The sequence below is a fragment of the Anomaloglossus baeobatrachus genome, chromosome 5, assembly GCF_048569485.1.
Source record: "Anomaloglossus baeobatrachus isolate aAnoBae1 chromosome 5, aAnoBae1.hap1, whole genome shotgun sequence".
NCBI lineage: Eukaryota > Metazoa > Chordata > Amphibia > Anura > Aromobatidae > Anomaloglossus > Anomaloglossus baeobatrachus.
In genome coordinates this window covers 273,305,867-273,330,234 of record NC_134357.1, presented here as the reverse complement: position 1 = coordinate 273,330,234, position 24,368 = coordinate 273,305,867, and the positions used below count along the sequence as shown (strand labels likewise).

At 49.2% G+C, this 24,368-nt stretch overlaps 1 protein-coding gene across 1 annotated transcript in view; it reads right to left on the bottom strand.

The window, feature by feature from the left end:
* The window catches only part of LOC142312743 (uncharacterized), a 206,591-nt gene that overhangs the window by 122,320 nt on the left and 59,903 nt on the right, over positions 1 to 24,368 (bottom strand). Inside the window, exon 8 of the mRNA XM_075351731.1 lies at positions 5,746 to 5,788. Coding sequence (XP_075207846.1) covers positions 5,746 to 5,788 — 43 coding nt within the window. The remainder of the gene's footprint in view (positions 1 to 5,745; positions 5,789 to 24,368) is intronic.

Below are 24,368 nucleotides of genomic sequence, written 5' to 3'. Positions count from 1 at the left end.
AGGTAAACATCAGGTATCCAAGCAAAGCACTTCGCTTAGTTACCCGATGTTTACCTTGGTTATGTGTGCAGGGAGCAGGCAGCCCGGCTCCTAGCAGCTACGGACGCTCGTAACCATGGTAAATATGGGGTATCCAAGCAAAGCACTTCGCTTAGTTACACGATGTTTACCTTGCTTACCAGCGTCTGCAGCTGTCAGATGCCGGCTCCCAGTCTATCACGTTCAGTTCCCCTCACTCCCGATCACATGACTTCAATGCCCGCCCATAAACTTCAAGTGGCATGCGTTTGCATGCTTTTATCTTTGTAAAAACAGGATCCGCTTTTGCAGCAAAAAAACGTTCATGACGCATGTTAAATAAACGTAGTGTGAAAGCAGCCTTACTTTGCTGCCACTATCAAGCTTAACAGTGGCATATAAAGGTCTCCAAGATAGCGGTCATCACTGAGGAGCCCAACAGCCCTCTATTCCGTGCAAAGTGATGTATGGCCATTGCAGCTGGGGGTGATTTGAAGGTCTCGGTGTCTGCCATGATATTACACCTCTAATGCCCAGTGTATTGCCGGGCTTCATTGGAGACCAGTAGTGTTTGTCGAGCACCGCACCACCATACTCGACTTGTAACCAGTAGTTGGCAGCTCGGATGGGCACAACTCAAACACCCAAGTTTAATGCAAGTCAATAGCCAACTCAGGCATTTTTCTAGGAAATCTGGAGAAATGCTGAAGTTTCCCGTAGACTTCCATTATAATTGGGTACTCGAGTCACACCCATCCAAGCATCCAACTGCTCATTAGAAGTACCCTAGCATGATAGTACCTGCTCATCACTAAATATTAGTAGTTCACAGGACATTACAATACTTCAGAATTGTTAAAGGGAATCTGTCACCAGTTTTTTGCCACCTAATCTGAGAGCAGCATAATGTAGAGCAGAGATCCTGATACCAGCGATGTGTCACTTACTGAGCTGTTTAGTGTAGTTTTCATAATCTGCTGATTTAAACAGTGATTTTATCATTAGAGGACTACTTTTCCTGCTGCAGGTAGTCCAGCATATTCATGAGATCTGTATAACTGCAGTAGAGAAACCATTGAATTTATCAAAATGACAGCAAACAGCTCAGTAAGTGACACATCGCTGGAATCAGGGTCTCTGCCCCTACATTATGCTGGTCTCAGGTGGGGGAGCAAAAACCTGGTGACAGATTCCCTTTAAGTTCCCACAATGAGTATTTAGTGCGGTTTTTATGCTGCATCCTCTGCACCAATTAACTCATTTAGGCAGAAAATCTTTTCAATCTTTTGATTGAGTTTTTTTAATCCATTTTTATTGCATTTTTCAGCTGTCGTTTTTGTCACGTTGTTTAAATAAAACTACTTTGTTTTGGAATCTTCCAGTTTGCTTTGTACCCTAGCTTTGATAAAGCTTTATTGACAGTTATGGGCAGATGATGTGTGTGTTTGCTGCATTTCCAGTGTGGTATAACATTAAAAAAAGGATGCGCAGTTTTTTGTACCTGTGGACTTTGATCGTCTTATTCAAGTACATGGGAAAAAAATCCATAAATAAGGCTACTTTCACACTTGCGTTGAACGGCATCCGTTGCGTTGCGTTGTGTGACGGATGCAATGGATGTGTTGCATGTAGTGGCACAAAGGATGCAACGGATCGCACAAAACAACGTAATCCTTTTTTTTTTTCTTCTTTCGTTTTACCGGCAGCAGACTATTGTGAACGATCAGCTGATCACTCACAGCAGCCGGTCGCCGGATGATCAGCTGATCGGTCGTCCACCGAGAATGTGTGAGGGGGGGGGGGTGGAGCCGAGCGGGACCATGGCGCTAAGGATGTCAGTGCAGCGAGGAATGCAAGGCTGGGGACAGGTGAGTGAGTGTGTGTGTGTACATATGGAGTGCGGGAGGGGGTGGAGCTGAGCGGGAAAGTGTCGGGCTCCCTGCACACATAACCAGGGTAAATATCGGGTAACTAGGCAAAGCGCATTGCTTAGTAACCCGATGTTTACCCTGGTTACGTGTGCAGGGAGGCAGAGAGAGCATGCGCAGCGAAATCCTACAGATTGCGCTGTTCAAAAAACGTTCCCTCCTCCCGACGCAGCGTCAAAATAACGACGCTGTGTCGTGCAGCGGATGCAACGCAAGACCATCCGTTGCTATCCGTAGCTAATAGAAGTCTATGAGGAATATAACTTTCCTGCAACGGTTACCGTAATTCCTCAAGGCTGCGGATAGCAACAGATGCCGTTCAACGCAAGTGTGAAAGTAGCCTAAAATGCCTAATTACCGCAAAAGAAATTGACATACTGCTTATTTTAAATAAATTAATAAATAAATACTGCAGGTCAATATCCACAGCAAAAGAGAATCACAGGGGTCACGAGATTTCCATACACCTTGCTGATTTCGCTTGGAGGAGACAAAGGCCCTGATTCATCAAGTCCAGGGGCTGTGGTGGAGATAAGAGCACGCCGCTAGATGAATCTGGAGCGTCTGATGAGCAGCGTGCGCCGCCGTCAGAAATCTGCGAGACGCCACAGATCGACATGAATTAGATATGTCCCTGGCACCGTCCATTTCAGTAGAGATGGAAGAAACGAGCGTAAAAACGACAAAAGTCACAACATTTTGACACAATTTAGAATGTGAAAAAATATGTACTACTTTTCAAAGCCTTTATGCCACGTTTTGGGGAAAAGCTTTGATGAATCTGGGCCCAAACGTCACACTTAAAGCACCACACCAGCGTTTTGTTTTTATTTCAGCGTACTGGTGATATAACTAAGCACTATAACTGTAGCATATACTTGCCTGCCACCATCTTCATCTTTTTCCAGCGTCGCTCCCTTCGGTCTTCGGTGATTTGTGACCTTCCGCCTGCTCCAGTGTTTCATCGGAGGTGACATATCAATGTATCTCTATGAGAGCTTCATTTTGGCTATCACAGAGTTGCATTATGAGCTTGTGGCTAGAGATGAGCAAACGTGAACAGTAAAGTTTGAAGTTCGTACCGGACACCTAGTGTCCGGTGCTCAAACATGGACTTTTCAGTGAACTCTGTAGTCAAGTTTGGATGCTGAATAAAGTTTAGGCCGGTTTCAAACGTCCGTGTTTAATCGGGTACAAGCTACACTCATGGGTGTGGTCATACGTGTGTTACACGTGTGACATCTGTGTTTGCAAACATGACATACCGGAGAAAACACAAGTCTTTAAAATAAAAAGATTTTCTATATTCACCTGTATCCAGCACTGTTTTCTTCGACTCTGCTGTCTCCTGTTTCTGATCCACGCTAATTATTCTCATAGAATATGCTGGAAGCTGGAGCATCGCTGGGAACACCGCCGGGGACAGCATCACCGAGGAAGACACTGGTGGTGACAGGTGTGTATGTAGCAAGCAGTGTGTGTGCAGTGACATCCAGGAGGTCATTAGAGTCTGATGATCTCCCGATGACACATCTGCGACATTCCCGCTACAGCGAGTGTCATGACGGTGACTTCACGGGTTCATCAGAGTTCATTGGGAACTCCAATGACCCCCTAGATGTCACTGTACACACATTGCTTGCTTGCTGACTACTCACCTGTCCCCGCGATGCTCCATCTTCCATCTCCAAGGTGCAGTGAATATTCAATGAGTATAATGAGCGAAGGTCGGAAACAGGAGACAGCAGAGCCGAAGAAAGCAGCGCTGGATAGAGATGAATATAGATTTTTTTTTATTTCACAGACCCCTGTTTTCTTCGGTACGTGTCACACTGATGACACACGGATCACATCAGTGTGTGATCCGTGTGACACTCATGCTGCCGGAGAAAAAACGGACATGTTGCCGTGTGCGGGGCCACGAGGGGTCACACGGTCTGTGTGAAAACACAGCCATGGGAGGAACACCATAAACTGACATGGTTATGTGTGGCATCCATGTTAAAAACGGATGTCACACATACCTGAAACACGGATGTCTGAAACCGGCCTTATTGAAAGGCTGCAGCCAATCAACAGACTTTTCGGCATGGGGACGATACCTGCACTCTGCTGGGATCAAAAAAAAAAAGATGATGTGCAGTCCCCCCCCTATTTTTGATTGCATTACCTTGACTGGTTATCAAACATTTTTTGCATCTTGACTTGACGTTTTTAATTATACCATTTTTGTATAGATGCGATGTTTTGATCGCCTGTTATTGCATTTTAGTGTTGCATCGACTGAAAAAACATAATTCTGGCAACTTGTTTTTTCTCGCTCCACCCTTCACTGATCAGATTAATTGATTTTATATTTTGATAGCTCGGACATGTGTGGTGTATAATCCGGGCTCGCCACGTGAGCCCGCATTAAAGGGACATCTATCACCTGGGACATATAGGTACATCCTAGGTAGTAAAGGGGTTAATATATACAACATTTCAGCCACGAAAACAAGATCCAAAAATAGCATGATAAATAAAAAAATTATCCTAAAGATCATACGGATTACATGCTCAAATGGGAATGCAAACACTCCATGAAAACTGGAAACACAGGAATATAATGCTGAATATACAAAATTTATTTTATTAACATGTAAATAAGAAACGGACAAAGTGTGAAGTAAAACTGGATTAAAAGGATGAGACAATGAGCGGCGTCATCTGCGGACACAAAATATAATGCAGGTGAGAAAGTACAAAAAAAAAAAAAGGGAGTGCACCTTAAAGCACTCAATATATAGATATGGTGGATTGCGATTAGCCAAATTCCTACAAGTAAAATGCTAGCGCAGATTATGGCTGAATCCAAACAACACTATATTAAAAATGTAAATCCACAGAAAAAGGAATGCAATTGTATGAGACACATACCCATGATGTAATAAAAAATACACCCAAGGTCACAGCAGGATGACCGCCGCAGATAGATAAGAACAGCCCCAACGTACATTTCGCTATCTTGTGACTTGCTTCATCAGGGGGAAGAAAAAAAAAATGGAGTGCACATTAAAGCACTCAATATATAGATATGATGAAGAAATATGTGATAACATGGAAAGAGTTCCGACTAGTCTGTGGAAATAACACCACACTGACGAGTCAAGGCCCTAGTTAACCGGAACATTGCACTTTATAAATCCCTTTTTTAAATATTCATTTTTAGTTTAACATTACACAGGGCTGGTTAGGCAGGGCATTTTCACATACAGATATGAATGCTGCTGCAGGGCAGAGGGGACCTGACAGGTTCTCTTTAAAATGGATTGGATGGTGGGGAAGGATGCTACATTCCTCATAGCTTTCTCCCCACAATTCATTATATGGCCTTCATAATCTCCTTCCCACCCCACAATTAATTAGCCCTCATAGTGTCTTCCCCACCCCTCATTATGGTGCTCTTATAGCATCCCCCACCCCTACAATTAATTATATGGCCCTCATAGCATCCCTTCACCCCATAATTCATTATATGGCCTTCATAGCATCCTCCCCGCCCCACTATTCATTATATGGCCCTGGTTGTGTCTTGTCCCCCCCACCCCTCAATTCTTTATGAAGCCATCAGGGATTTATGATAAATTGTGGGGGAAGGACACAGGACAGGGACTAAGGCTATGTGCATGCAACAGGATTTGCTGCATAACATTGTGCTGCAAATCTTGATGTGCTACAGGAAGAACACTGCGTAAAATATGGTTTTTAAATGCATTTTTTTTGCATGTTTTTCTCCTCATTAGTATGGGTGACATACGCTGCAAGAATTGAAATACTACATATCTGAATCTTCTGCAAATCTGCAAGGAAACAAAATAAGCAATGTGTACATGAGATTTCAGGACTCTTAGGTTATGTGCACACGCTGCGGATTTACCGTGGATTTTACCGCGGATTTGCTGCAGAAAATGTTTCTAACATCAGCTTTTGATTTACTACCTCTATCTTTGAGTCTGTTGCTAATTCTTACGCATTCTTTTGGAAAGCTTTCATCCTATGAACAGATCCTCGTAGCCATAGTAAACGCTCCGTACTGGAATGCATTGATAACATGGTAGGGTGACAGCTGTCTGCTCGAAGTGTGGAATTACCGCTGACTGCTTTGTGGTAAACAGAACTATAAATTCTGCCAGATACAATATTACCTTCTAGCATCAGTTCGAGAAAATCAATCTTATTGATGGGACCGGAAAAAGTAAATTTTAGATTTAAATCATTACAATTAAGATAATGAGAGAATAGGTGAATGCTACTGGTGTCTCCTGACCATAAAATTAGAACACCGTCCACAATAAACAATGTTGTCAAGGAAAGGATTTTGTTCAGAAAAAAATACAAATTTCCTCCCACAATGATACATAACTTCTATGGAATAAAATAAATATTTCTTTGTCGCTCCATTGGGAGACCCAGACAATTGGGTGTATAGCTATTGCCTCTGGAGGCCACACAAAGTATTACACTTAAAAGTGTAAGGCCCCTCCCCTTCTGGCTATACACCCCCAGTGGGATCACTGGCTCACCAGTTTTGTGCTTTGTGCGAAGGAGGCAACACATCCACGCATAGCTCCACTTTTTAGTCAGCAGCAGCTGCTGACTATGTCGGATGGAAGAAAAGAGGACACATATAGTGTCCCCAGCATGCTCCCTTCTCACCCCACTGTATGTCGGAGGTGTTTGTAAGGTTGAGGTACCCATTGCGGGTACGGCGGCAGGAGCCCACATGCTGCTTCCTTCCCCATCCCTTTTTACAGGGCTCTGGGTGAAGTGGGATTTACCGGTCTCCAGGCACTGAGACCGTGCTCCATCTACAGCCCCTGGAGAAGATGCTGGATGGAGCGGAGTACATCAGGGACATGGCCCTGCTTCCTCAAGGTACTCTGTGTCCCCGGGCATTTGGCGCTCACACCGCAGCATGCTGGGTGTTGTAGTGCGCCGGGGGACATCAGCGCTGCGGCGCCTGTGCCATGGCCTCATTCAGCTTCGCTGAAGCAGGCTCACTTATGGGAATTGGTCGCGCCGGCCGCTGGGACTGCGGCGCGGCTGGCACTTGTAGTGCGCCGGGGACTTCAGCGCGGCCTGCGCTTTTACGGCGGCCGCGCTGATAACTAGAGTCCCCGGCTTTTGCGGCCTGCTTCCGTTCGTTCCCGCCCCCAGACCTGCCAGTCAGGAGAGGGGCGGGACGCTGGCCACTTCCAGGAATCGGTCGCGCCGGCCGCTGGCAGCGGCGCGGCTGGCTCTTGTGGTGCGCCGGGGACTTCAGCGCGGCCCGCGCTTTTACGGCGGCCGCGCTGTTAACTCGAGTCCCCGGCTTCTGGGCCTAGTCTCCCTTCGTTACCGCCCACAGCCCTGACAGTCAGGGTAGGGGCGTGACGCTGCATAGAGCAGCGCTGAGAGCTGGAGTATGTTTTGCATACTCCACCCCTCTCACTGTGTGCACTGTGAATCCGGATTCCCGCACTTTCTCAGGCACGCCCACGGCTTCCTTCTCTACAAGGACGCCGGCAGCCATTAGTGTCAGTTTCTGTACGATACAGAGACAAGTGTGGAAGACCCTGGCATTCTGATAGTCACACAATCGCTGCAACAGGCGTTAAGCAGCACCTGTGGTGCTAACCCCACTAGTGCAGAAGTGCACTTATAGATATGCTTGTACTATATACATTGCACTGTTTGGTCGCACGTTGTATATACCCTCCTGGATTATGCGGAGGAGTTATCAGCATATTCTCTGTGTAAAACAAAGGTGCAGAACCACATGTTTTTCTATACAGCTGGTACAGCATGTACGGCTATACGGCCGGCAGGTTACATAGACTCCCATTGTATGCACTAATGGCCAGGGGATGAGGAAGGTGTCTGCAGTATTTACTGACAGTTTTTCTGAGACTATGGCTATGATACTAGAAGCCTAGCAGTCCGGACATGTCTCTCACAATATGGGCACTGTTGAATCATTGATCCATGGCCCCCCTCAGTGTGAATAACTAACAGCTCCGGGAATGTCACACGCATCCCAGAGTCACGGCTCTGCACGGACGTCAGTCCCAGACAGCCTAAGCGGGCTCGCTATGAGCGGCCTCGGTTTCATCAGGGTCCTAACAGAAGGACTCGCTGTGTAATGAGGCGGAAGTAGCGGCTCAGGATTCTGATCCTGAGACCGCTCTCAATCTGGATACACCTGATTGTGACGCCATAGTAAATAATCTTATAGCGTCCATCTATAGAATGTGGGTTATTTCTCACAGCTCCTCCAGTGGAGGAGTCAGCTTCACGTATTTTTCTGGACCACTCTGCCTTCAGAGAGGCAGTCCAGGAACACCACGCTTATCCAGATATGCGCTTCTCCAAACGGCTTAGGATACACGTTATCCCTGTCCCCTGACTTGGTCAAGGACTGGACCCAATGTCCCGAGCGGCATCCTCCAATCTCCAGGCTTGTAGCTAGATCCATAGTTGCAGTGGGAGATGGAACTGCAAACTCAAAGATGCCACTGACAGACAGATGGATCTCTGGTCGAAAGCCATCTATGAGGCTGTCGGCGCACCGTTGGCTCCGGCATTCTCTCCCTTGGGGCACTCCAAGCTATTTCAGCTTGTCTTACACAGATTGACACGGTTACACGTACATCTGTGCCGCAGGTGGCATCCTTAACCTCTCAAATGTCTGCATTTGTTTCTTACGCGATTCAGGTTGTCCTGGACTCTGCGAACCGTGCGGCGGTAGCCTCCGCTACTCCGTGTTTTTAAGCAGAGCCTGGTCTGCTCGTTAAGTGAATGGAAGGCAGATTCTGCTTCCAAAAAAGGTTGCCTAACCAGTTGCCTTTTTCTGCTGACCGACTGTTTGGTGAGCGTTGGATGTAACCATTAAACAGTCCAGGGGTAAGGATTCATCCTTTCCTCAGCCCGGACACAACAAACCCCAACAGAGCAAGAGGCAGTCGGGGTTTTCGGCCTTTTCGAGGCTCGGGCAGGTCCCATTTTTCCTCGTCCAATGTGGACTCAAAAGGATCAGAGGAGCTAAGATCCTTAGCGGGCTCAGTCTCGCCCAAAAAAGCGACAGTCTGAAAACCCGCTTCCAAGGCGGCTTCCTCATGACTTGCGGCCTCGGTCGGTAGCAGGCTCTCCCGCCTTGGCGATATTTAGCTGCCATAGGTCAATGACCATTGAGTGTGAGACATTCTGTCTCACGGGTACAGGATAGAGCTCACTTCTCGTCCTCCAACTCGATTCTTCAGAATTTCTCCACCTCCCGGCCGGGCCGCTGCTCTTCTGCAAACAGGGTGCACTCTATAGGCAGAAAGAGTGATGACCCCCGTTCCTCTTCAGGAACAAGGTCACGGTTTTTACCCCAAATTCTTTGCGGTACCTATAACAACGGGCCGTTCCGTCCAGTTCTGGATCTAAAAATGCTCAGCAAGCTCGTGGACACCAGGCGGTTCCGGATGGAATCCCTCCGCCATGTCATCGCCTCAAGGTCCCAAGGATATTTCCTAGCATCATTAGGCATCAAGGATGCTTATCCACACGTGCCGATTGATCCAGAGCACTAGCGTTTCTACGCTTCGTTATAGGAGACGAACACCTTCTGTTCGTAGCTCTACCTTCCGGCTAGCGACAGTCCAACTGGTCTTCGCCAAGGTCAGGGCAGCAGTAGTCACAGTCCTGCACTCTCAGGGTCACTCTGTGGTCCCGTATTTAGACGATCTACTTGTCAAGGCACTCTCTTAGGAAACATGCCAACACTGCCCGAACGTTGCGCTGGAGACTCTCTAGAGTTTTGGGTGGATCATCAACTTTTTAAAGTCAGATCCGACCCCGACCCTATCGATAACATATCTAGGCATAGAGTTTCTTACTCTCTCAGCGATAGTGAAGCTTCCGCTAGACAAACAGCATTCACTACGGGCTGCAAGCTCTTCTTTAAGAACCAGTCGCACACATTGAGACGCCTCATGCACTTCCTACGTAAGATGGTAGCAATGGAGGCAGTTCCTTTCGCGCAGTTTTACTGCGTTCACTACAATGGGACATTCTCCGCCAATGGGACGAGGAGTCGACGTCCCTCAACAGAGTCGTCGTTCTTTCTCAGGCGGCCAAGGAATCTCTACGGTGGTGGCTTCTTCTCACCTCTTGGTCAAAAAGAAGGTCCTTCCTATCCCGATCCTGGGCGATAGTTACGACAGACGCGAGTCTATCAGGGTGGGGAGCAGTTTTTCTCCACTACAGCGCTCAGGGTACGTGGACTCAGCAAGAGTCCACTCTTCAGATCAATGTTCTTGAACACAGAGCAGTGTATCTTGCCCTACAAACCTTCCAACAGCGGCTGGAAAGCAAGCATATCCGACTTCAGTCGGACAGCTCCACAGCGGTGGCATACATCAACCACCAAGGAAGAACGCGCAACCGGCAAGCCTTCCAGGAAGTCCGGCAGGTTCTGATGTGGGTGGAAGACACGGCATCCACCATATCCACAATTCACATCCCAAGTGTGGAAACTAGGAAGCTGACTTCCTAAGTCGCTGAGGTGTGGCCGAAAGAGTATGGTCTCCTCACCCGGACGGGTTTCAGGAGATCTGGCGCCGCTGACAGAGGCCGGACGTCGATCTAATGGCGTCACGGCACAACAACAATGTGCCAGCTTCATGGCACGGTTTCACAATCATCGAGCTCTGGCGGCAAACGCCTTAGTTCAGCATTGGTCGCAGTTCCAGCTACCTTAGGTGCCACCTCTGGCATTGTTGCCCAGAGTACTGCGCTAGATCAAGACCGACTGCGGCCGCGCCATCCTCGTCGCTACAAATTGGCCGAGGATGTTGTGGTACTCGGTTCTGTGGTGCCTCACGGTAGGCTAACCGGGGGCACTACCAGACCAATCAGACTGGCTGTCTCAAGGGCCATTCTTCCATTTGAATTCTACGGCCCTCAACCGGATGGTGTGGCATTGAGTCCTGGAACCTAGTGTCGTCAGGATTACCTCAGGACGTGGTTGCCACCATGAGACAGGCTAGCATACCAACGTCCGCCAAGATTGACCACAGGACGTGGAAGATGTTCTTATCTCGGTGCTCGGCGCAGGGTGTTTCTCCCTGGCCGGTTGCATCGTCTATGTTTCCTTCCTTCCTGCAATCTAGGTAGGAAAATGGGTTGTCGCTCAGTTCCCTTTAGGGACAAGTCTCAGCGCTATCTGTATTTTTTCAGAAACGACGACTTCCTCAGGTACGCACGTTCCTACGGGGAGTTTGTCTTCTCAGCACTCCGTACAAGCGGCCGTTAGAGCCCTGAGATCTGAACAAGGTTCTAATTGCTCTCCAGATGCCGCCTTTCGAGCCTTTGAAGGATGTCTCCCTTCCTGTTTTTCACGGGAAGTGGCCTTCTAGTAACGGTCTCGTCTCTTAGGAGAGTTTCCGAGCTAGCAACGCTCTCATACAAACTCCCTTCCTGGTCCTTCACCAGGACAGGGTAGTTCTGCGTCCGGTTCCGGAATTTCTCCCTAAGGTGGTATCCCATTTTCATATCAATCAGGATATCACCTCACCTTCTTTGTGTCCTCGTCCAGTCCATCAATTTCAGAAAGATTTGCATCTGTTGGTTCTGGTGAGAGCACTCAGGTTCTACTTCCCGCATGGCGCTCCTGCGCCACCCGGATGCACTCTTTGTCCTTGTCGCTGGTCGGCGTAAACAGTCGCAAGCTTCCAAATCCACCCTTGCTCGGGGGATCGAGGAACCAATTCTTGAAACCTACAGTTCTACTGGGCTTCTGGTTCTCTCAAGGCCGAAGGCCCATTCTACCAGAGCCGTGGGTGCATCCTGGGCATTACGGCACCAGGCTACGGCTCAGCAGGTGTGTCAGGCACCCACCTGGTCGAGTCTACTTACTTTTACCAAGCATTATCAGATGCATACCTACGCTTCGGCAGACGCCAGCCTAGGTAGATAAGTCATTCAGGGGCGGTTGGCCACCTGTAGGAGAGGGCCGTTTGACGGCCCTATCATGAGGTATTCTTTTACCCACCCAGGGATTGCTTTTGGACATCCCAATTGTCTGGGTCTCCCAATGGAGCGACAAAGAAGAAGGGAATTTTGTTTACTTACCGTAAATTCCTTTTCTTCTAGCTCCAATTGGGAGACCCAGCACCCGCCCTGTTTTCTCTGGGTTTTTCTGTTTTTTCGGGTACACATGTTGTTCATGTGGTATGGTTCAGTTCTCCGATGTTTCCTCGGATTGAATTGGTCTTTAAACCAGTTATTGGCTTTCCTCCTTCTTGCTTTGGCACTAAAACTGGTGAGCCAGTGATCCCACTGGGGGTGTATAGCCAGAAGGGGAGGGGCCTTACACTTTTAAGTGTAATACTTTGTGTGGCCTCCAGAGGCAATAGCTATACACCCAATTGTCTGGGTCTCCCAATTGGAGCTAGAAGAAAAGGAATTTACGGTAAGTAAACAAAATTCCCTTCTTTTTAATGCACAGCTTTCCAATCCGAACTTCTTTCTCCTGTAGATGGATGCCTCAGATCTGATAACTGCTTTGACCAAGGAATAGTAAGATTGGCCTATACCAGTAAAGCTCCGAGTGCATGTTTCTGGTGCATGTATCCCTATAGGTAAACTATTGGAATAAAATGGGCACAGATTAGTAATGTGTACTGTTGTTACAGCTTACCTTGGACATGGTCTAATTGAGGACAGTCCCTGAATATTCTAAAAAGGCGGCCACTGAGTAATAATATACATTACTGTTACAGCTTGCCATAGATGTAGTCCTTTTAACGGATTACCTTTTGGGGGAGAAACGCGATGGGCTGCAAACTTGTAGCTAAGTACTTGCAATTTGGCTAACTGAAAGTTTTTATCATGGCTTTTAAGCACAATCATGATGGATATTATTGCACATATACTAACTATGCTTTGCCTGACCACTGTGATGGCTATTGAAATGTATGATTGGATGGAAATACCTACTGACCTATTATGGATTTGTCCTGAATAGTAAATTATTTACCAGGATATATTATTGGATGGATGAAATATCACAAGCTTGTCAAGATACAATTACTTGGTGGGGATAAGTGTGGTTGGTGCCACATTATTCACTGTAATTTTTGAAGGACCCTCATTTAGACCAGCAGCACCCTAGTATCTTGAACATATGGTCAGAAGGGCGAGCCATTGTTGAGCGGGGGCACCATAACACTATATAAGGATGCCAACCTCCGCGGTTAGGAAGGGAGACATTAGGGACACTGTCCTGGGCGCCTTTCACTGATTTGTATACAGTGTGTCCACCCATATCCTGTCCACCGCCATTAACTTGAAAACGGCGGCAGCTATAGGCATAGAATTGGTGTCTAGGTATAGTAACGTATCTATGTGCTACGCAATGAAACCACCTATAGTGCCACCTGGTGGATAACAACGGAGTTAGCATTTTTATCTCGAAAACGGAACGAGATAGAAAAAAAAAGTGAAGTAAAAAAAATGTAGGGCATCATCAATTCAAAACTAATCGACACCTTGCATACAGAAATGCTATGATATGAAACCCCTGACCCGCCCAAAACATTGAATGCTGGTCACGCATATGGCGCTCATTTAACTCATTTAGCTCAAAGTGGCCACCGTCAGCTGCAATGCACATCTGGACTCTGGACCGCATACTGTATCTTGCTGCACGTTGTGCACTATGGTAGGTGACACATTTGCACAAGCATCTGTAATACGTCGTCGTAGGTCCTGCAATGGTGGTGGAGGGCTGTTTGATGTGACCCCACAGAGAGAAGTCCAATAGGGTCAGGTCAGGTGAGCGTGGAGGCCACTCCACACAGCGACCATACCCAATGACTTGTAGGAAGGTCTCCATGAGGTATCGCTTCACGTCCGCAGCCTTGTGAGTTTTACATGTTCTAATCATAGCATTTCTGTATGCAAGGTGTCGATTCGTATTGAATTGATGATGCCCTACAACTTTGTAATTCACTTTTATTCTCTATCTCGTTCCGTTTTTGAGATAAAAATGCAAACTCCGTTGTTTTCCACCAGGTGGCGCTATAGGTGGTTTCATTGCGTAGCGCATGGATACTTTACTATAACTAGACACCACTTCTATGCCTATAGCTGTCGCCGTTCTCAAGTTAATGGCGGTGAACAGGATATGGGTAGACACACTGTAGCAACCTGGTTTTTAGTATATGCGCTTGTTGGTGAATTTGCAGCTGATAATAAAGTTGTACATTTTAACGGGGTTTTCTTCTTTTGATGTTTGTGTATATCAACCCCGTCTCTAATATCGAATTAGGTTTTTGTAGGCCACTTGCTAACAAGATGCCCCAGAAACAAAGAGTAAATTTCCAGATTAGGTGTGGGCTCATAATTTTTGCAAGAATGCAGCCCGGACTTTGAGACCTTGAGGGAAATCACCAAAGCTAAACCTCTTCAAAGAAAGGACTTCATGCTCTCGGTTATCCAGCACCTTCCATCCAGAATAGGTTGCATTGATGTTTTACCATTATTTAACCCGAAGATTTCCTTCCTGTGTCAATACTAAATCATCTTTGTTCTCTTTTCCAGTTGTTCAGCCAGACACTGCATCCGAAGATCCTTCTGGGTGGAGTTCTTTCAATGTGGCAGTATCCTTGACCTATCTAGCACCACTAGCTTGGAAGAAAATACATTTCTACATCACAAATAGAAATTTAAAAAAAAAAAAGGGAATTTTGTTTACTTACCGTAAATTCCTTTTCTTCTAGCTCCTATTGGGAGACCCAGACAATTGACAATTGGGTGTATAGCTTCTGCCTCCGGAGGCCACACAAAGTATTACACTTTAAAAAGTGTAACCCCTCCCCTCTGCCTATACACCCTCCCGTAGACCACGGGCTCCTCAGTTTTGGTGCAAAAGCAGGAAGGAGAAAACTTATAAATTGGTCTAGGGTAAATTCAATTCGAAGAATGTTCGGAGAACTGAAGACCATGAACCAAAAGAACAATTCAACATGAACAACATGTGTACACAAAAGAACAACTAGCCCGAAGGGCACAGGGGCGGGTGCTGGGTCTCCCAATAGGAGCTAGAAGAAAAGAAATTTATGGTAAGTAAACAAAATTCCCTTTTTCTTTGTCGCTCCATTGGGAGACCCAGACAATTTGGACGTCCAAGAGCAGTCCCTGGGTGGGTAAAAGAATACCTCGATAAAAAGAGCCGAAAACGGCCCCCTCTTACAGGTGGGCAACCGCCGCCTGAAGGACTCGCCTACCTAGACTGGCGTCTGCCGAAGCATAGGTATGCACTTAATAGTGTTTCGTGAAAGTGTGCAGACTAGACCACGTAGCTGCCTGACACACCTGCTGAGCCGTAGCCCGGTGCTGCAATGCCCAGGACGCACACACGGCTCTGGTAGAATGGGCTTTCAGCCCTGAAGGGAGCGGAAGCCCGGAAGAACGGTAGGCCTCGAGAATCGGTTCCTTGATCCACCGAGCCAAGGTTGACTTGCAGGCCTGAGAGCCCTTACGCTGGCCAGCGACAAGGACAAAGAGCGCATCTGAACGGCGCAGGGGCGCCGTGCGAGACACGTAGAGCCGGAGTGCTCTCACAAGATCCAAAGAGTGCAAATCCTTTTCACACTGGTGAATTGGATTAGGGCAAAATGAAGGCAAGGAGATATCCTGATTGAGATGAAAAGGGGATACCACCTTAGGGAGAAAATCCGAGACCGGACGCAGAACCACCTTATCCTGGTGAAACACCAGGAAGGGGGCTTTGCATGACAGCGCTGCTAGCTCAGACACTCTCCGAAGTGATGTGACTGCCACTAGAAAGGCCACCTTCTGCGAAAGACGTGAAAGAGAGACATCCCGCAGCGGCTCGAAAGGTGGTTTCTGAAGAGCCGTTAGCACCCTGTTAAGATCCCAGGGTTCCAGCAGACGCTTGTAAGGTGGGACTTTGTGGCAAACTCCCTGCAGGAACGTGCGGACCTGCGGAAGCCTGGCTAGGCGCTTTTGAAAAAATACGGAGAGCGCCGATACTTGGCCCTTGAGAGAGCCAAGTGACAAACCCTTGTCCATTCCGGATTGAAGGAATGAAAGAAAAGTGGGTAAGGCAAACGGCCATGGAGGAAAACCGTTAACAGCGCACCATGATAGGAAGATTTGCCAAGACCTGTAATAGATCTTGGCAGACGTAGGCTTCCTGGCCTGTCTCATGGTGGCAATGACATCCTGAGATAACCCGGAAGACGCTAGGAGCCAGGACTCAATGGCCACACAGTCAGGTTGAGGGCCACAGAATTCAGATGGAAAAACGGGCCTTGTGACAGCAAGTCTGGGCGGTCTGGAAGCGCCCACGGTTGACCCACCGTGAGATGCCACAGATCCGGGTACCACGACCGCCTCGGCCAGTCTGGAACGACAAGAATGGCGCGACGGCATTCGGACCTGATCTTGCGTAACACTCTGGGCAGCATCGCCAGAGGAGGAAACACATAAGGCAGTCGAAACTGCGACCAATCCTGAACTAACGCGTCCGCCGCCAGAGCTCTGTGATCCAGAGACCGTGCCATGAATGCCGGGACTTTGTTGTTGTGCCGTGACGCCATGAGATCGACGTCCGGCATTCCCCAGCGGCGACAGATCTCTCGAAACACGTCTGGGTGCAGAGACCATTCCCCCGCGTCCATGCCCTGACGACTGAGAAAATCTGCCCAGTTTTCTATGCCCGGGATGTGAACTGCGGAGATGGTGGAGCCTGTGGCTTCCACCCACTGCAGAACCCGTCGGACTTCCTGGAAGGCTTGACGACTGCGAGTGCCGCCTTGGTGGTTGATGTAGGCGACGGCAGTGGCGTTGTCCGACTGGATACGGATCTGCCTGCCCTCCAGCCACCGATGGAAAGCCAATAGGGCTAGATATACTGCCCTTATCTCCAGAATATTGATCTGAAGGGAGGACTCTATCGGAGTCCAGGTTCCCTGAGCCCTGTGGTGGAGAAAAACCGCTCCCCACCCTGACAGGCTCGCGTCCGTGGTGACCACAGCCCAGGTTGGGGGAAGGAAGGATTTTCCCTGCGACAGAGAATTGGGAAGGAGCCACCACTGAAGTGACGTCTTGGTTGCAAGGGAAAGAGAGACGATCCTGTCAAGGGAAGTCGAACTCCTGTCCCATTTGCGGAGAATGTTCCATTGGAGTGGTCGAAGATGGAATTGCGCGAACGGGACTGCCTCTATAGCTGCCACCATCTTCCCTAGGAAGTGCATGAGGCGCCTTAAGGGGTGTGACTGACTCCGAAGAAGGGATTGCACCCCTGCCTGCAGAGAAAGCTGTTTGTCGCTCGGAAGCTTGACTAACGCTTGCTGGGTATGAAACTCCATCCCAAGGTACGTCAGTGATTGGGTCGGTGTCAACTTGGATTTCGGGAAGTTGATGATCCACCCGAACCGCTGGAGAGTCGCCAGAGTGACAGATAGACTTTGTTGACACGCCACCCGAGACGGGGCCCTGACTAGGAGATCGTCCAAGTAGGGAATCACCGAGTGGCCCTGAGAATGCCGGACCGCCACCACGGATGCCATGACTTTGGTGAAAACCCGTGGTGCTGTCGCCAAGCCGAAAGGCAATGCCACGAACTGGAGGTGTTCGTCCCCGATGGCGAAACGCAGGAAACGTTGATGCTCGGGTGCGATCGGTACATGGAGATAAGCATCCTTGATGTCGATCGATGCTAGGAAGTCTCCTTGTGACATTGAGGCGATGACCGAGCGGAGAGATTCCATCCGGAACCGTCTGATTCTCACATGTCTGTTGAGTAGCTTGAGGTCCAGAATGGGACGGGATGACCCGACCTTTTTTGGCACCACGAACAAGTTGGAGTAAAATCCGCGACCACGTTCCTGAAGGGGAACGGGGATCACAACTCCTTCCATCTTTAGAGCGGCTACTGCCTGAAAAAGTGCGTCGGCCTGAGCGGGGGGCGGAGAGGTTCTGAAGAAGCGAGCCGCAGGACGAGAGCTGAACTCTATCCTGTAACCATGAGACAGAATGTCTCTCACCCATCGGTCTTGAACATGTGGCCACCAGGCGTCGCCAAAGCGGGAGAGCCTGCCACCGACCGAGGATGCGGTCAGGGGAGGCCGAGAGTCATGAGGAAGCAGTCTTGGCGGCAGTGCCTCCTGCGGCCTTTTGTGGGCGAGACTTGGATCGCCACGCATAGGAGTTCCTCTGGCCTTTCTCCGGCCTGTTGGACGAAGAGGATTGGGGCTTGGCGGAGGGACGAAAGGACCGAAATCTCGATTGAACCTTTCTCTGTTGAGGTCTCTTAGGTTTGGCCTGGGGTAAGGAGGAATCCTTTCCTTTGGATTCCTTAATAATCTCATCCAATCGTTCGCCAAACAAACGGTCGCCAGAAAACGGCAAACCGGTTAGGAACCTCTTGGAAGCAGAGTCTGCCTTCCATTCGCGCAGCCACATGGCCCTGCGGACTGCCACAGAATTAGCGGATGCTACAGCCGTACGGCTAGCAGAGTCCAGGACGGCGTTCATGGCGTAGGAAGAAAAGGCTGACGCCTGAGAGGTCAAAGACGCAACTTGCGGAGCAGTAATACGTGTGACAGCATTAATCTCAGTCAGACAAGCCGAGATAGCTTGGAGTGCCCACACGGCTGCAAAGGCCGGGGCAAAAGACGCGCCCGTGGCCTCATAGATGGACTTCACCAGGAGCTCTGTCTGTCTGTCAGTGGCATCCTTTAGCGATGAGCCATCTGCAACCGACACCACGGATCTAGCCGCCAATCTAGAGACTGGAGGATCCACCTTGGGACAGTGAGCCCAACCCTTAACAACTTCAGATGCGAAGGGGTAACGCGTGTCAGTGAGGCGCTTAGTGAAGCGCTTGTCCGGGACCGCTCTGGGCTTCTGGACAGCGTCCCTGAAGTTAGAGTGATCAAAAAACGTATTGCGTGTACGTTTGGGGAACCGAAACTGGTGTTTCTCCTGCTGAGACGCCGACTCCTCCACAGGAGGAGGCGGGGGAGAGAGATCTAACACCTGGTTGATGGACGAGATAAGATCATTTACTAAGGCGTCCCCCTCAGGAGTATCAAGGTTAAGGGCGACGTCAGGGTCAGAGCCCTGTGCTGCGACGTCCGCCTCGTCCTCCAGAGCGTCCTCAAGCTGGGAACCCGAGCAGCGAGAGGAAGTCGGGGAAGAGTCCCAGCGAGCCCGCTTAGCCGGTCTAGGACTACGGTCCGGGCAGGAGTCCTCCGCCTGAGACCGAGGGGCCAACCTGGGAGCGCGCTGCGGCGCGGACCGAGAGGGGCCTGGAGGTGACGAGCCAACAGGGGCCGGGGCCTGAGAAAGGTCCGGTCTGGACTGCAAAGCCACTAGCAGTTTAGAAGACCATTTGTCCATAGACTGTGCAATGGACTGAGAAAGTGACTCAGAGTTTCTCAGCAAAAGAGGCGAACTCTGTCCCTGCAGCCTGGTCAGGGGGAGCAGGGAGGTCTACATGAGCCGAGGGGCCCTCCAGTGTCAGAGGCTCCGGCTGAGCAAGCGAAACAGGGGTCGAGCATTGCTCACAGTGAGGGTAGGTGGAACCCGCAGGTAACATAGCCCCACAAGAGGTACAGGCCGCAAAAAAACCCTGTGCCTTAGCAGCTTTGCTCCTTGTGGACGACATGCTGTTGTCTCCTAGGAGAGTGATCACTGAGGGTATATGGGAAGGGGGTATACAGCCCACCGAACAGATAGATATAGATATATACGTATCTAATCCGGTACCCTAAGGGGACCAGCACCGGGTGACCGGTGTGGCTTACCGACCGCTAACGCGCGGAGTGTGTCCTCCAGATTCCCTGCCTGGATCCCCCGGAGCTGCAGAGCTGTTCACTGAGAATCCTCCAGCGGCAGAATGCCAAAAAAAGGGCTGCCGGAGCTCTCAGGGGAGGAGTGGAGCCGTGGGCGGCGCCAACAAAGTGCGGGAATCTGGGGTCCCCACAGTGATTAGTGAGGGGGGAGGAAACATGCAGGATGCTCCAGCCCTCACATCCGACGTCAGGCCGGTAATCCCGCCCTTACCCCTGACAGGCAGGCCCGGGGGCGGGATTTTTGCAACTAGGCCGCGATGAAGCCGGGGACTAAATTTGAGACCGCGCCCGACAAGCAGGCACGGTCGGCGCGGAAGTCCACCGGCCTCCTGGATTCAGCAGCCGCCGTGGCTTCCGGGAAGAAGGTGCGCTCCCTGCACAGTCCCCTATGGGGACACAAAGTACCTTAGAGTTGCAGGGCCCGGTCCCTGAGTTGAAGAGGCTCCGGTCCGGCAGGGTCCCACAGGGGCTGCGGATGGAGCACGGTCCCAGTAACTGGATGACCGCTTAGAATCCCACTTCTCCCAGAGCCGCATAAGGGATGGTAAAGGAGACGGCATGTGGCTCCAGCCTCTGTACCCGCAATGGGTACTTCAACCTTAACACCGCCGACGTAGTGGGGTGAGAAGGGAACATGCCGGGGGCCCCGTGGGGGCCCTCTTTTCTTCCAACCGACATAACATAACATAACTAAGTTGAGAATGCATGAGTGGATGTGTGCCTCCTTCCACACAAAGCATAAAACTGAGGAGCCCGTGATCCACGGGAGGGTGTATAGGCAGAGGGGAGGGGTTACACTTTTTAAAGTGTAATACTTTGTGTGGCCTCCGGAGGCAGAAGCTATACACCCAATTGTCTGGGTCTCCCAATGGAGCGACAAAGAAAAAAAAAATTGCTGGCATGTACCGTAGGTATAGGGCTCATCCCCGCAAATAGGCTTTCTACTGTATCTCTGTATAACATTGGGGTTGGAACTTTGAAGTCTTATTATGTAATACACTTTTGCTTAGTAGTGTTTTTTTCATTCTTTTAAGATTTTGTTGGGGATTTTCTAAAATTACATAGATTTATTATTTGGACTATTTCTAAAATAGTATTGTTTTGTCTCAAGTGTATTGCGGAATTGTTTCACTAGTCTGTCCTTGGCCAGCATCCAGAGCTCTTTAACCATAATCATAAAAGGAATCTGTCACCACTTTGTCCTTTGTAAACTGTTAATATGGGCATACAGGTTATATAATTCTGAAAAAATGTCATACCTGTATGTCTCATATCAGATGCCTTGTGGAAAAAAAATTATCTTTTATCACTATTTAAATCATCTATTCCAGGCTATGGGGCAGATACTGCTTAGAAGATAAAATAATCTCTGGAGACGGAGTTAACTAAAAGGGGCGTTACCAGTGAGACAAGTAACTGATACAGAACAGGAGAAATGAAATTTGAGTGCTTTCAAACACATTTTTTGCAGCTCCCTGAGCTCTGCTTTATTGCAGCAATGTTTTGCAACACTGTCTTCCTGTGAGATGGAGGCTGAAATTGAGAGGAACCTTCAGAAGTGTCAGATAAGGCTCTTTTCCACTTGTGTACCGCTTCCAAAGCAAAAGCATCAGAAGCGATATGCTAATGACCCCCTGCTGCGGTGTCAACCGAGGGTCATGCGACAGTAAGCCATCTTGCGATCACATTACAGGTGCGGAGAAGACGGAAGGACACCTTCTCCCCATCTCCTCCGCTGCCTTTCTCTGCGTACACCGCATTGCAGTCGCATAACATGCCAGTGCAGTGCAATTTTACACACGTGTGAGCAGAGACTCTGAAAAACGCAGCATGCTGCAATTGCATCGAACGCCCGATTCATGTGGAAGAAGGAAAGAGGAAACTGGCTCATTGATTAACACTGGTCCGAATGCAATCCGATTTTTTATCGGATCGCACTAGGATATCGCAAGTGGAAAAGAGCCCGTATAATCACATACAGCTCTGCAGTGAGAGCAGAAAGCGGCTATCACACTGACAATGCCTGTCATTTAAAATAATCTCTGGAGGCGAGAGGTTATCTACCAGGCATCTCCCGCCCCATAGCCTGGAAGAGCTCATTTACATAAAGTAATAAAAAAAATGATTTTTCATCTGTATTGTAACCCGCATGGCATTCCTTTTGATAAGACAGTCTAAACAAAGCGATCCAGGACTTCTAAAAGGCAAGACTTTATTCCTTTAAATTCAAATTGTCTCTTCAGGGAGGCAGGAAACATACTCTAGTGCCACCTATTGAAAGTAGCAATCCTAGAAGTGACCCTTTAACAAGCGTTTCATACGACTTAGGATCATTGCAGTTATAAGGCTATGGGCGCACATTGCATTCTATTAGTCACTGCATGTGCATCTCAGAACGCAGCCGAAAAGCTGCGTTCTGAGACGCATTGTTACAGCAGAATTGCTGCTGAATTCATGCGTTCTGGATGCTTCCAGAACACACATTTTTGACAGTGCGGTCCCACTCGGCTCTGCAGCATCCCCGTAGACTTGCAGCAGAGCCGAGTGGGACCACACTGTCAAAAAGAGCATTGCTGGCTGCGAGACAGAGCCGCGCGATCAGAATGAACTCGGATGAACTTCACCCGACTTCTTTGTGATCGCGCGGCTCTGTGCGTGTGCCGCGGCTTGATTTGCGGTCACACGTGAAGGACTCACCTGTGATCGCAAATCCCCTGAGTGACTGCAGTGAGCCGCGCGATCAGCTGTGCTTTCACTCAGGTTACTCGCGGCCACAGCTGCAGTCCTCCACCTGAGAGCGGTGGCCACGAGTAACCTCAGTGACAGCACAGCTGATCGCGCAACTCACTTCAGTTGCTGCATGGAGCTCACAGGAGCGGCGGTGTTCTACTGCCGCTCCTGTCAGCTTCCGATGTAGCAGAGCTGGAAGCGTCGTGGGACCTTGCGTGGATTACGTCGGACCTGGAGGTGTTTTTGGAGGGGTTAATAAAGTGGTGAAAGAGGGTGTTTTTTTTGTCTTTCATTACAAAAAGGATTTTATGGATGTGTGTGTTTATTTTCTTTAACTTACAGGTTAATCATGGAAAGTATCTCAGGGAGACGCCTGTCATGATTAACCTAGGACTTAGTGGCAGCTATGGGCTGCCATTAACTCCTTATTACTCAGTTTGCCACAGCACCAGAACAATTCGGGATGAGCCGGGTGGAGTCCCGAGACTGTCGCATCTAATGGATGTGGCAATTCCGGGCAGCTGCTGGCTGATATTGTTAGGTTGGGGGCTCCCCATAATGTGGAGCTCCCCATCCTGAAAATGCCAGCCTTCAGCCGTGTGGCTTTACCCTGGCTGGTATCCAAATTGGGGAGGACCGCGTGTCTTTTTTTTTTAAATTAATTTTTATTTACTGCTCGATATAGACACGCCCACCGGCGGCTGTGATTGGTTGCAATGAGACAGCTGTCACTCAGCGTGGGGGCGTGTCTGACTGCAACCAATCATAGGGCGAGGGAAGCAGGGAATATGAGATGGATTAATGAGCGGCTGGCATTTTCAAAAGAGGAGAAGCTGCCACAGTGTGAACGCCGTGCAGCGCCGCGCTGGTGATTGGGGATCGCAGAGTATGAGAGGGGGGGGAGAGGGAGAAACCGACAGAGAGAGAGAGCGGCATAGAGAGAGAGCGCGACAGAGAGAGAGCGAAAGACCTGCCTTTGTTATGTCAAAAAAACATGCGGATCGCAACAAAAATGCAGTGCCTAACATTTTGGCAGCGTTTTTCTACACTACAACTCATTGATTTCAATGGATGTGGAACGCTGCCAAAACGGACAAAAGAATTGACAGGCTGATTTTCTAAAATGCAGAGATTTTGTCAAATTTTTGACAATCAAAACGCTGCGTTTCAAAAAGCATCGTGCGCACAGATTTTGCATGATTCTCATAGACTTTGCAGGGGAACCAGAACGCATGCATTTTGATAATGTGACGTTGCTGCTCAAAACGCTGCAGAAACGCAAAAAAAATACGCAATGTGCGCACATAGCCTAAAGGGTGCTTTACACGCTAGGACATCGCTAACGATATATCGTCGGGGTCATGGTGTTTGTGACGCACATCCGGCGTCGTTAGCGACATCGCAGTGTGACAGCAAGGAGCAACGATCGCAAAAATGGCAAAAATCGTAAATCGTTGATCGTTGACACGTCTCTCCTCATAATATCGTTGCTGCTGCAGGTACGATGTTGTTCGTCGTTCCTGCGGCATCACACATCACTGTGTGACACTGCAGGAACGACAAACATCTCCTTACCTGCGTCCACCGGCAATGAGGAAGGAAGGAGGTGGGCGGGATATTCTGCCCGCTCATCTCCGCACCTCTGCTTCTATTGGACGGCTGCCGTGTGACGTCGCTGTGACGCCGCACGAACCGCCCACTTAGGCAGTTCGCCGACTACAGCGACGTCGCAGGGAAGGCAAGTCCATGTGATGGGTGTAAGCGATATTGTGCGCCACGGGCAGCGATTTGCCCGTGT